This window comes from Drosophila elegans, unplaced genomic scaffold (genome assembly GCF_018152505.1).
Source record: "Drosophila elegans isolate 14027-0461.03 unplaced genomic scaffold, ASM1815250v1 contig_208, whole genome shotgun sequence".
In the NCBI taxonomy this organism is placed as follows: Eukaryota; Metazoa; Arthropoda; class Insecta; order Diptera; family Drosophilidae; genus Drosophila; species Drosophila elegans.
The window spans coordinates 2,500,612-2,514,911 of NW_024545578.1; the positions used below are offsets into that span (position 1 = coordinate 2,500,612).

Genomic DNA, 14,300 nt, shown 5'->3' on the forward strand with positions numbered 1-14,300 from the left:
CCATTATTTTTTTTATTTCTATTGATAAAGTACAGAATACTGCCTTATATCTGTAGACACTTATGAAATTTATTGTGATCACATTTAAAATAAGAGGATCTTGGTTGATATCCTTAGCCATTTTTTAAGTCTTTATTTTACCTCATAAAATATGTTTTTCCTGAAACTGCCCTTACTAATTAAGTTTTCAAAACACTGCAATTCAGGGTATTTAGATTTTCTGAAATAAAAAAGCGCTCCTCCGCTATTTAATGCATTTTAATGGTCATTCTTTTGGAGTGGTGGTCAAGGGGAACACGAACCGAGCTCTGCGGCTCTATCAAATGCAATTTGAAGCGCTGTGCCACGCCCCCTCATCAGTTTTCGCCCACTCTGCCAGTTTCTCACTTGGATTTTGTCAACTCGGGCGCATGATTTGCATTTCTTGTTTGGTCTCGTCCACAGTGGATGCAAAAAGTTTCTAGCCTGCAGTTTATTTTTTTTTTAATTTTTAACTGTTTGAATATGCAATTGGAATGGCTTTTTAATTTGCGATTCAAGCTGGGCATAAATCATTCTTGGATTGCATGCGACGAATTAAAAATTAATGCCACATCACAGAGGCCATCGAAAAGTGCAATGCAACCAGAGGGATAAAAAAAGAGATATCTCGTATATCTTCTATTTCCAGGATATAGAAGATGAATTCGCGTATTTGGTTTGCACACAAGGCACCGGCACATTTTTATCGATTTTCCTCTGGCAATGCAAGCGATGAAATTTTTGCAACCCCAAAAACGAGTCTGAATTTTTTTCCTTTTTTTCACCCCCACACCCTTATGATTTGGACCACGCACTTTTAGGAAATTCTGGTATTCTGGAAAAGTGAGAAGCGCAAATAAAAATAAGAGATGAATAGAGTGGGTGGAGTATGGGAGTATGGGGTGATAGTGCGTGCGTGTGTGCGTGTGGGAAACATCATCGCAAAAAGGAGACAAGGGAGAAAAAAAAAATTCGCAATGAGGGTTGAAAATAGATTGCTTTTAATTTGATTTCAACTCAATTAAATCTACGAAATGGAATTTCAAATTAATTCTTTTCTGCTCGTTTCGCCTTACTTTGCTCACTTTCAGTGGGAGAATTAGCCCCGCGGCAGTACTATACAGTCCATTATCCTTGGTTGGTCCTGCCGTCCTACCGTCCTGCAGTCCCTTAGTCCTTTAGTCCTTTAGTCGTGCCACCAAGTCCCAGTGCTAATGCACTTTCATTAGCACGCATCTGCAATCCCAACCAAGCCAAATATAACTAATTAAGTTCGGTTCTATTGTCCCATTTCTCTGGGGATTTTCGGTTAAAGGGGCACAGCTGTCCTTGATCATTTGGGCATAAAGGTGCTTGGTTTAATTGAGAATGTTTTTAATTTTGACAATAAAGACAATTGTAGTTTTCAGTCCAGTTTGAAATTTTGAGCCGATCCATGCTGGTTAACTTTATAAATAATAAAATTAAAGGATTATATGCTTTACGAAACATATTTACTTAACAAGACTTTTATATCCCAAATGGCTTAAGAATTTAAGGTAGCTCTTCACACTATTTAATTACATTTGGATTTAGCTTCACTGATACAAAAATCCATATATTTCATATAAATTTTAATATTTTTAGCTTTGATTGCGGTGTTTAGGTGTTTTTATATTTATTTGACTATTAACGGCATTGATTTTAATATCTCAAATATTTGTTTTTAACTTAAACTAAATATAATACAAAATCAATAGAAACCATTAAATCATTTAATTTTTTATAAATTCAAATATTTTAATATTAAATCATAAGTTTATTAAGCAACCAAAGCATCGGAATAAATAAATATTTATCTTAATAGAAAGCAGTTTTTTCCAGAATAATATTATAATATAGTTTCTTATAAAAGGGAACCAATAATAAAAGAGACAGATATTGTTAGCCTTCTTACAAAACGTCGTAAGAATCAGAAAAGCTACTTGCAGTCTGTATGCACTTAAAATTGCTGTTTCCTTTCCCCTGGGCACTGGTAATCCCGAGAAACCTTTGAATTCCTGCCTTTCCTTCTGCAATTGTTTCCCTCTTCAATTGTTTCAAAATCCCATAAAGCCGCTCAATTAATACGGAGATTCCGATGCTACTTCCCCCATCTTGGCGGTAATAATAAAGCCAAAGCAATCCAAACCAAAAACGAGACCCTCGAATTGTGTCACAATTCGCTTTGTTGCTTTGTGTGTTACCCCTTTTTATCACTCATTTGGTGGCCTGCGACTTTGGCTGATGCTTTTTCCGCTACCTCAACAAACAATATAAAACGCTCCCCCCTTTTGCTGAACTTGACCTTGATAAATGCTGTGAAGTGAGCTTTTTAGCACATATCAAAACGGTTACATCTCAAGGGGGCGAACGTATCACACCGAACGAAAAAACGGGGGAGAGATTGACATTGAAAATTTCGCATCTAAATTACGTGTAACAAATCGTCGGATGACGCATCTCTACTTTTTTGCCCCCCACCCCGAAAAGAGAAAGCAGATATGTAGGTACATAATCCATATAGGGGTGGCTGCAATTACAATGCCAAATGAAACGAAACTCACCCTCGTAAAGGCCATATCTATATATATATATATATTTATATCTGTATATATAGAAGAGAAGTCAACCCCCAAAAACATTTGGGAAAGAGAAAAGTCTGACAGCCGCAATCAAAATGGGAAATAAGCCATAGAAAGCAAATCCAGCAGGCCTTGGCCCTGCTGAATCATCATCATCATCGTCCAGAATTTCGCCAGACACAATTTTTGGCAACCTTCAAGGACGAAGGAAGCTAATCAGGAAGCTTTCCCAACCCCCCGACACCTCGCTCCTCCCCCCGCGAAAGTGATAATCAAAATAAACAGGACTCAAGGTGGCAAATGTTAGGGGGTTTTGCTTTTGGTTTTGGTTTTGGTTTCGGGTGCGACAACCTTGAAATGTTTTGCCTACGAAAATCGATTTTACTTCCTGGAGGCTGGCTGTGCTCGACAAAAAGGGTTGTCCTTGGCGTGGAAGTAATTAAGGACTTATTTTGGCACAGGTCAAGGACGGGGAATTAGGTATTCCATTCTCACCTTTTTGGGGTGCTCTAAATATTCGAGTACCGCTCAGGTTGAATGAACATTGGGCACTGAAAATCAGGAATTGAGTCCTAAACCTTTAATTTAAAATTTATGTTTATATTTTCTACAAAAAGTAAAATTTCTAAATACAACAAAAAAATCAATAATTTATTGAAGAAAAATGGAACTTAATTAAATCTTGGATTTTTGTGTTATATTTATTACAAATATTATAGCTTAAATATTTGTTTTTATTTTTGATAATTACTTTGAAAAGTACCAATTTATACCTAAAGAACTCAATTTTTTTTAAAGCCGATTTGTGTTATACCCCCTTTTTTTAATAACTAACCAAATTTATTTAAATGAAAAATAATATGAAGTGGTAACCATTTTTTTTCAATATATTAATATATATTAATTTACTTGTTCAGACTTTTTAAAGCTGCGACTATGTATATTTCCGCTAATTTTGCTAACAGATTTAAATTAAATTTTCCTAAGTTCATATATAATATGTCATTTTATATCCCTGATTTTCCATCAGTGTCTGCCAAAAGTGGAGCCGCTGAAGGGTTCGATGTAGGAGCTTTATAATACATCAACTTCAACGAAGGGTTGCCAAAAACTCTGGCGCACACATAAAGCAAACTTTTTATGGCTCATTAGGAGGGGTAGGAAATGTCGAGGGGTTGTTGTTGTTTTGGTTGTGGTTATTCTCCGGGCGCCTTGGCTGCCTCCCGAAAATTGTGTCATAAAAAAGGAACCCCTCTGGTTTTGCTCTACGTTGTGGGGATCCTACCGCAAAGCCAATTGGCCTAGGTCAGTGCTCGGTTTTTGGCCCATTTGTGTGTGCGTGTGGCCTTTTCTGCGGTTAACTCAAATTCGGAATGGGGGCTACCTGTTGCTCGGCTCCCGTTGTTACGAAAAACACCACGACCGCCTAAGCCTCAACTTCCCATTGCCATGGCCCAGAACCACCGGCGGGCTTTTTGAGCTGCTCATTATGGCATCGCAGCAGCTGCCACCTGCCTTCTTTTTTTTTTTAATAAAAACTAATAGCCCCAATTAAGTCAACATGCGTTTTGTGCTCTTGCATTGTTGGCGCTAATAAAGTCAAATCGAAAAAAACACGCTGCAGTTAATGGAAAATTAAAAAAAAAGACACGCAGGAACCTTTTAACAGGAAGCTACGAAAAAATTGATTTAAAGAAGCTCTCGTTCCGAGGCTCATAAACTGTCATCGATTTTTTTTTGGCGAAGCTTTCAACACAGGATTGAATGCATGTCTGGTGGTGTTTTTTCACTTTTTTCGTCCTTTTGAGTGCCTTCTGGGTTGCCTACTTTTGGCCCTATTTTTATAGGTCATTGGCCTTGTTTTTACGACTTTTTGGGGGCTTCTTAAAGTTGATTAGGCAATGTATTTCTATGGAATCGCTGAGCAGTTTTTGTAGCTTGAATTAGGACGATTTTATTAACTTGATGAGTGTGTTTTTGGTGCGCATTTGAATGTTTATTTTATTAGTAATGGTTTTGTGTAGAAAAATTATGATTTTGTAATGAAATGACAAACTAATTAGGAGGATTAATATTTTATGACTTGAGCTACAATTTTAAGTTTTTTTTTACTTGCTGAGCTTAGCTAAATAAATAAATAAAAAATATACTAACAACTATGCTTATACTATTATAAGTAATATCTTGGTTTCTATATATTATGTTGAGGACTAGTTCTGATACTATTTTGTAGAGCAGATCCTTAAGAGCCACATTTGGAATAATTCCTTTTAAGCTTTTTACAAATTAATAATTGATTTCATTTTATTTTTTCGAAATCAAAACAAAACACCAAATGATATATTGCTCAATTTAAGCTACCAGCATAAGATGCATTACTCATACCCGTATAATACATTTTTAAAAGTGATGATAGCTAAGATACTTCAGTACTGTTCAGTATTTACTTGAAATAATCCCCTTAACAATCAACTTATTATGTAAACAATTCAAGTACCCTCAAAACGTAAGAAGTCTCGATTTCCAATTTAAAAAACCTCTTTCACAGTCACTCATAAAGTATTTTCTCCTATTTGAGAGTCAAAATACTTTTTCAAACCGTGCACAACTGTACCACTGCGTAACATTGTCGTATCGGTTTCAGCCGAAAACACCTCAAGAACTCGAAAACCGAAGGCTGCGACTAAATTTAGACGCCATGCAGAGCAACCCCAACTCGCTGTAATCCCAGATACCAGATCTCAGATCCCAGACTCCAGTCCTCAGTCCCAGTGACATCGTCTCCGTCGTCTCCATCTTCCCATCCAATTCCAATTGCCATCCCATGGCAGTCTTTTTTCATCATTGGGGGCTGCCACGATGGCACGCTCTCAACTGCGACTGCAAATGTAAATGCAACTGTGTGACTTCTACTTCGGCTCTGCATTAAAATAATTGCTTCCGAAATGACAACTGCTGCTAAAATTGAAAAGTGCCCTGTACGCAGACGCATTTTGTTCCCAGTTCCAAGTTCCCAGTTTCCCCTGATCTGAGATCGCCCCCAAAAGGTTGACGTTCTGGCAACATGTGTGCGCGCCTGCGCGTGCCAACAATGTAAATGCAGCCTGGCGATGGAGATGGCAATGGGATGGTGCATACACATGCTTTGGGGTTGAATTGGGGAGAACCACAGGCACTGGGAAAAATTCAAGGTCACATATTGTTAAAAAAATAATGTAAAACTATAGCTAGGCATGATAAAACCATTAAAGTTTTATTAACCACCATTTACTTAATAAAAAAAAGCTTACAACAAAAATTTCTAGCAATATTAAGTAAATGGACTTTTCAGTTTTTAAAATTTTACAAAACTTACAAAACATAATATTTTTTGATAAAGTTTTAATTATTATAGTTTCGTTTAAAATATTTAAGCTTCAAAATAATCATGTTTTCTCTATTACATTTTTAATGTTTATTTAATGAGGAGTTTAAAAGATACAATCTTGTAAAGTTCAACACATTTTTTGTTTACACATTTGCTAGGCTAAAATTGGTCAGCTTCTGAATTTTTTATAATCATCATTCTATCCTATCCTATTATTCATTTAAAAAAATACTTTTAAAAATCAAGACTTGTTATTGAAATATTGAGCCAAATGTGCATATTTCTCCTGCATTCTTTTGCAGTGTCTATGATGGCGTTGCTTATTTACCGTTAAGTTGCAGCGGCTGTCAATCAGCCGCCGAAAAGACTCAGACAAGGGCATTCCAGAGGCACTCCTGCGAAGCTGTCTGGATCCGATCTGGATCCATGTGTGTAGCCTCCTTCATTTCAATCTATTTTTGGTAGCACTGTGGAGCTGGGCACGCCTGCGCACACACACTCACTCTCGAATACACACCCATCAGTTCCATTTTCAATTTTAGTTTTCCAACTTTACCGTTCGGTTCCTCCGCTTTCCCAGCACTTTGCTTAATGGTTCTTCTGAGACTCGATTGCATCTCAGGCTCTTTGCATCCACGGCTCTGATATTTATGAGCCTGCGCCGGAAATAGACTTGGAATTTGTTCCAACAGGCGGTTTGCATTTAGAGCCCTCCTCTTCATGCTTATTGGAATTATCTATGGTTTCAATTCTAATATCCATATGTTCTTTTTATATTGAAAGTAATTTAATATGGCAGCCAGTTCCTTTAGAGGTTAAATGTCATTATTCAACTGCACGGTTTTTGGGAGTGTGGGAGCCGAATAAATGATTTTGGGGAAGAATAATGGGGATCAGGATGGGTAGTTCCTGTCTTGTTTGCCAAGATTTATAGGAGTTTATATATTATTTTGATCTTTTGAAAAGTATTTCATTTAAGTACATATATTCTTTTTCTTTTAATGTCTCATAAATATTTACAATATCTTTACTCTTTCCAGGCATGAAAAAAAAAATTGTTTGCACTATAGAACTAATAGTCCTTAAAGGTTGTCCCTAATGTTTATATATAAAATTTCACTTAATTAATAAGTCAAAATAAACAAGGACTTTTTTCGGAAAGTCGTCGAAAAAGCAAAAACGTTAGGTCTACTTTTAATAATATTATTTTTTCATTTTTCAAATTTAAAAAAACCTCGTATAATTTTACTTGTATCATACATTTGACTTATAATATTCATTATACTTATACACAAGTTTTTACATCATGTTGAGTGTCTTTTCTGACCACCAGATGGCGCCTAATATTTAGGTTGGTGTCTAAATAAGTCTTGACATGTAAAATGTAAAAATCCTAAGTAAATACAATGTAAGCAGTAGAACTTCCTTTTCATTTTCCGGGGATTTCAGGCACTTTGCCATCATATAAAATTCTGGAAAAAGTACGACAATCTGGCAACACCAAGCTTGGCCAAACTGCTTTACCAAATTGATTATTATTTAACTTTCAATGTGCGAATGCCTCTCCGCCAAACTTTCCAGGAAATCGTATGATGAAAATTCAAAATAAAAGAGAAGGGATTAGTTTAATAAAAATTTGTTAAATCAAACAAACAATCTTTAAAAAATATATTTACAACTGTATATCTAGGGATTATATAAAATGTATAAGCACTTTGATAAATGTAGAATTTTCTTTAAATATCTTTTACTTTAGTACAACTTACAATAATGTCACTTAAATATCAAAAAAAAATATTAAATATTAATCCCATCTCTCTGATATTTGCAGATGGTCTTCGGAGCCGATGGTCAGCCCGTTCGACCCGATTCGAAACGCGGCCGGGGCAAAGGAAAGTCCGCCAACTCCGGAAATGGATCGGTTAACGCCACAGGTATCGCCGCCGGCAATGGAACACCAACAACTGGGGTAAGTGACGTCAACACTGGTCTTTATCGCCCAGCCAAAAGACCCACCTCTCCGCATTTTATTCATGGGAACTAATTAAGTCACGCGACGACACTGGCAGACAGACTGTCTGCGGTCGAGGCATTGGCTTGGGCTTGGGATTGCCCAGGCCCAGGCCTCATGCTCCAAAAAACCAGACCCACATCCACATCCATGCTTCCAGACCCGCGAAACCCCAAGCCCCAAGCCTCAGATTCCAGATACCCAGACCCCTTCACGGACCACCAGTCTTTTTTCGCGGCATGCCGCTGCCACGTTTTCCACGTCATCACGCCCGTCGCCACGCGCTTTGTTTGTTCAGGCCAATGCAGTGGCAAAAATTAATCTTCATTTAAAAATATAAAACATCCATTATTTTCTAAAAAATATAAAAGTGTTGGTTTTTTCATTTAGTGATCGATTATAAACTTATTATATTATGAAAAGAAATCTATATCATCTTTGTTTTTATAAGGCATAAAAAACTGTTTTAATTAATTGCTTAACAAATAAACTTAAAATAAATATTAAAACTATTTTTTTTTTGACGCTTGAAATAAATCAAAAAAAATAGATAGAAATTTATTTATTTCTAATGATGTTGTGGAAAACTAAAAAGTTTTTTTTTTGCCACTACAAAAATGCACAACGATTCATTTATAAAAAAAAAACGTTTTTAGCCTTTTCGAAAACCTTAAAAAAAATCTTTACAAATAAATATATATGTATATTTTAACAGAGCTGGGTTTTTATGTGAGGGCTTGTGTTTAAATGTAAATATCAAAGAATTACAAAATTATTCGCTGTGTAGTGCCGTCCTAGCAACCAGAGCCAGACCTGGACGGCTTCCCCGAAAGTCTGTCCCTGTTGCAGACCCAGACCCAGACCCAGACGCAGTCACAGACCCAGTAAAAGTCGACATCCCAGACATAATCTCCGCCGCAGGCAACCGACCGCACGTAGCTGGGGGTCACCACCATAAAAACCAGCCACAGTGGCAGTGGAACGAAAAAAATCAACAGCCGAACGGGGGCAGACAAAGTTGTGCCGCCGTGTTGACTTGCTCAGATGCTCAGATGCTCAGAGGGCACTTGTGCTGGTTCTGCTGCTGCCTGGATATGTACTTTAGATGGTGGATGTGGCAGCCACAAGCCGCACGTAGCAGCCAGATACCAAAAGGCAGAGACCAAAGGCAAAAGACCCAGGAGCCGAGATGCCAAGAACCCAAAGCCCGCAGCCCAGAGGAATGGCCACACTGATAAAAAAAACATGGAAGAACCAAAATAAATGTAAATTAAAATTACATGTTCAGAGATTAAAATCTTAATCGAAAATAAATCAAATGAAATATTATAAATCAAATTAAATTACTCCATTTATAAAATAATGAAATAGCTCCAAAAATTAAATAAAATTTACATTAAATTTTCCTTATTAAAAATCTTATTTGAAATATAATAAAGTGACATTGTCTTAATTTAAATTGAATTTTAACATATTAAAATCTTTATCAAAAATTTGTCAAAAGTACTAGAAAACAATTTTTAAATTTCCATATATCAAGTGACAAATTAATTAAGTTGAGCATCCAAGCCTTTGCACTTACTACCTTTTTTTTACCAGTGTTACCAGCTACTTATTGTTGCCACGGTGAGGGCATCTCGGTCCCTTTTTCCCGCCTCCTCATCCACTGGGAACTGTCTGACTTTGCCTTTTGAGTCCCTGTCTTGGGGAAACCCAAAGGAGACCCGGGAAAACCCATGGAAACCCGGAAAACTCCACTGGCTGCCAGTGACTTTGACCTTTGCCGGGACGGATCGGCCGGGGGATTTCCCTTTCAGCAGCACACGCAACAGTCCTCCATGCCGTTGCGATTTCTCAAGGTCGGGAACGTCGTAAAAACATGACACAAGCTAATACAGTGAATGAATGTTACTTGATACAGTGAATGCCAGTCACAAGGGTCTTTAGGCTTGGCGACAGCGGAATTTAAATGTGGGATACGGATACCTTCGTTGGCACTCCCACAAAAATGTGAACTAGGGGATGGAAAGGCACAAATAACATTGCATTGCATATTGTTTCCAAGAATAAGGCATAAGAAATGACGTTACAAATATAGTTCATTAAATTCTTAAAGAATGGGTGGGACGCTTTATATTTTATAATTATAATTATATTATTATATTTTTGCTTCGAGAGGTTATAACAATCCCTCTATACATATAAATATAATTTATAAAATAAAGACTACCAAGTTGGGTATACATTTTAAAACACAAGCAACCCATTTAGGTTTTTAAGGAGTTAAGAAAATAAACATTACATTTTTATAAATATTTATAAAAGGTAACTATGAAAACCAAATTAAGTGATATTACATACACGGGTGTAATAACCTATTAAATTCCAATATTTAGTTCTTAACTAAAATAAATACGCTTTGATTTTTATTCATTGCGGGTTTTAGTTCAATTATTACAATTTTTTATAATTATTATTAATTTGACTATTTATTTTGCTTATTACTTTATTTATATAACAATAATTAATATTCATATTTTTTAATACAAATTTAAAAAATGTCTCGATACTTAATAAAAAGCTGTCAATTATTTTTGCAGTGGTAAAAATGTTTTGAAAACATGTCCTTAAACCTAAGACTTATTTCCAGAAGTGCTTAATATTTTATTAGACATGTTAGGCTCGTGTTTCCGTCAGGAAATGAATTCATGATGAATTCCCTTTCCACTCGTCGAGTTGCCTCTGTAGCATCTCGTCTATCCAGCTCATCACTCAAGTCGTTTTATGCGGCGTGGAGTGGTGTGTCTAAGCCAGCGATTTGCTTGGCAAGTGGCTTGTGGCAACATCTGCGTCTGGCGGCAGCTCGCCTCCAATGGAGCGTTGATTATGTCGTCACAGAGACTCCCTGTGGTGCCACCACACACACACACACACACGCACACACACAAACACTTGGAAAAGCTATAACACCCATAAAAAGGCAACCAGACTTCCTCATCCAGCTGAATCTGAATCTGAGTCTGAATCACGTGTGTGGCTCCGCTGGCCATAAAATCAGCTAGTATGCGGCAACAGGTTGTTCCTGCTCCTTGGCTGCGATTTTCTTGGAAAAGTCGTGGGGGTTGCGGGTTGCAAACTTGGTGGGAAAACCACTAGATGTTTCCACAAGTTTTGCTCTTGATTTTCCCCGTGCTGAGTGCAACACTTGCAAAGTTTTCCTCTGTCCAATTTTCCAAACGGGGGGAAAGTGAAGTGAAGTTTTCGTTGGCCCAGTGACACGGACACAGAATCAGGAACACAAGGCTACTACTTCGTTTTTTTTTTGCTGCCACCGAATTCAGGTCGCGTTGCATTTGCCCGGGAAATTCTCCTGCCGCTTTTCCACACGATGGGACAACAAAACGAAAAAAAAAAAAGTGATAGAGAAGCCGGCAAAGGCAAATCCATTGGCAGCACACGGGGCATTGGGATCGGGCCAAGGACGAACCCGGAAAGCTGCAACACATTTCCATGGTCAGGGGCACTGCACTCCTGGCCAAAAACCCACTCCACAAAATTCCCTTGGCGGCACGCTTTGACGCCTGCAACGCGAACCTGGGCATAGCATCCTACGCTGGAAAAAATTCTGAATTCTGTTGTTGAACCTAAATTCAAAAACATTTCATTTAAATGAATATTTATAAAATTATACATTTTTCTGTAAAAGTTGAAGGATTTTGTTTCACTTATTTTATATTTAAGATTTTTAATTTTACTAGAAATTGAAAGATTTCTTTTTCAATTTATTGGCAATAAAAAATTATATAGTATGGCTCTAAAAATTCTGTAAAAACGGTTAGCTTAATAAATTTAGCAGTTTTATTTTTATAGAATTTAGATTAAAGGTGTAGGATCTCCATATTTGTATAAGGATTAAAATATAATGATTTTTTATCAGCTTAGAAAATTTCTAAACATAAAATACAAAGCATATATATATGTGAGCAATTTGTCGATAATTTCCAGTGCACCTTTTGGCCTTCATGTTCATGTTTGCCTGCAGTTACCAACATTTTTGGCCAAGCAGTCAGCCACAGCCAGTTAGCCATTGTTCAATACAGCCGGGTCGCGGATTGGGTCGCACTGGGTTGAAATGGAGCCGCGCCGAGTTGAGTCGGTATTTTTGGCTTTGATGGCCTCGAATTGTCCGGCTCTGCAGTCGAAATGGCAATTCAGGGTCGTCGCCATGTCGCCATGTCGACTCTGTCCTGTTGGCCAACGGCAACATCAGCGACAGCGACTTGTTGCACCTCCCACACTCCTCTCCACACTCCCCGTTCAACCAGGTCTTTATCCTTTTCCATCTGGCTGCAAATCTGCATATACTCGTACATGGGCTTATGCGGAATGCGGCTGGAGTTTGTCACCCCGGCCAAATGGGGACAACACTCTGCTGCTCGAAATGGGTTTCTGTTCTGTTCTATAATTCATTGGATGAAAGTTTTTAACAACCTTAAACTACTCAGTCACTAGCTTACAAACTTACAAAGTTTTTAAAAGGATTTTAGTATTTAACTAAGACGTGTCAATAATTGATAGACTAACAAATTATAATTCTAAAACGGTTTAAAATTAATTAAAAGCTACTTCAGTGTAAATCAAGAAACAGGTAATGAGTTTTAAGTCTTTGTCTTAATAGTTAAAGTCTTACAAAAAAAAAAAACAAATAATGTTTGAAAAGTTATAAAGTATCTAAAAAAAAGGTACTTCAAAGACAATGTATCTACATCAAAATGCGAATAGAATATTGCAAAACAAAAAAAAAAGAACATTTTTTGTATGAGTCCCAAAAAAGTTATATAAAATGTCCTTAAGAATAAATGATTTCATTCCATACTAAATATGTTATAAGACTGGTGGATTTAAAATGGAAGATAAAAATGCAAAAAAATATATTTTTTGATTTTTTCTTAAAAAAAAAGTTAATGATTAAAAAATAATGATATGACATTGGATACAAAATAATTTATGAAATGATTTTGAAGTGCAATAATTGAAGTGCATAAATAAAAAAAAAAAGAACAAACTTGCCTGCCTAGTGCCTGCACATTGGCGATGCATTTTTTGCGAAGCTGCACCTCTTACGCCTTTGCACAGCCCACAACCACCCACCATTCTTGTTGTGAGTGGTGTTTTTTTGTTTTTTATTCCAACCTCGTTGGCGTTTTTCCAGCTGGGAATGGGAGTGGGAATGGGGCCATCCCAGCTACTAAACAACCAAACAACCGAACACCGTCCAGCGCCTCTGGCAATTAGTCAACACATGCCCGGCGATGCAATCAGCCTGTCACAATGTTTGGACATGGACATGGCATGCAATGTGGGGGGCTTTGAAAGCGAAAAGCGAGAAGCGAAAAGAGGGAAAGGGGGAAAGGGGGCCACTGCCACTTCAATTGGCAGCCGACTCGTGCACTTAACGTCTAATTAGGCGGCGCCTGCTGAAAAGCCGCTCAACGGGTTCCCGTTCCTCAACTCCAGCTCTTCCTCCAGTTGGCAATGTCAAAGCGAAGGCTTTTTAAGACTTTGGCCACACCTTGGCCATCACTCAAAAACCAAAAAAAAATAAGAAAACAAAAACGTAAACCAAAAAGCAAACAGAAGTTGCAGTCTGTGGGCCAGACATAATCGTAAATGCCAACATGTCGGCGCCAAGTTGGCTGGCATGGCTACCTCAGTGGCACAGTACCACCAACCGTGACAGCAGCAACATCTACGGCAGCAACATCGGAGCAGCAGCAGCAGCAGCAACAGCAGCGACATGAAACACCAAGGGGACTCCTACGTGCGATGGCGATACAAGAGCTTACAAGCAGCTCGTAAAAAACAGAAAAACAGACCCACGGCCCGTGGCATCAGCAACAGCAGCAACAGCAGCAGCAGCAGCAGGCGGCAGGCAGACAATTTGTCGTCCAACTGTCCGCATTGGAGGCACCGGCAACACCAGGAACAGCAGCAACAGCAACAGCAACAGCTACAGCTAACCAGCAGCAACAATTGCTACACAGACAAAAAATCTAGCCAAATTTAAACAGTGAATTCGAAACAAAATGGAGCACATATCAATACTAGATTCAATAAAAACACAAATATTAACTTATATATACTTCAAAATAATAAAACAAAATTATATATTATTTTAATTTTTAAGAAATTTATAGAGACGTTAACAAGATTGGCAAACAGATAATAATATGGTACATGAGTCCTTTGTAATATCTGGTATTGCAATAATTTCGGGAACCCTAACTTTAAAGTAAAT

General features: G+C 37.5%; 1 protein-coding gene across 4 annotated transcripts in view; it reads left to right on the forward strand.

Moving 5' to 3' along the window:
- LOC108145818 (DNA N6-methyl adenine demethylase) overlaps window positions 1-14,300 on the forward strand; it is a 99,845-nt gene that overhangs the window by 16,930 nt on the left and 68,615 nt on the right. For all 4 annotated transcript variants that reach the window (XM_017271406.2, XM_017271408.2, XM_017271409.2 and 1 more), the window contains one exon: window positions 7,823-7,960. In XM_017271406.2, the coding sequence (XP_017126895.1) occupies window positions 7,823-7,960 (138 nt within the window). The remainder of the gene's footprint in view (window positions 1-7,822; window positions 7,961-14,300) is intronic.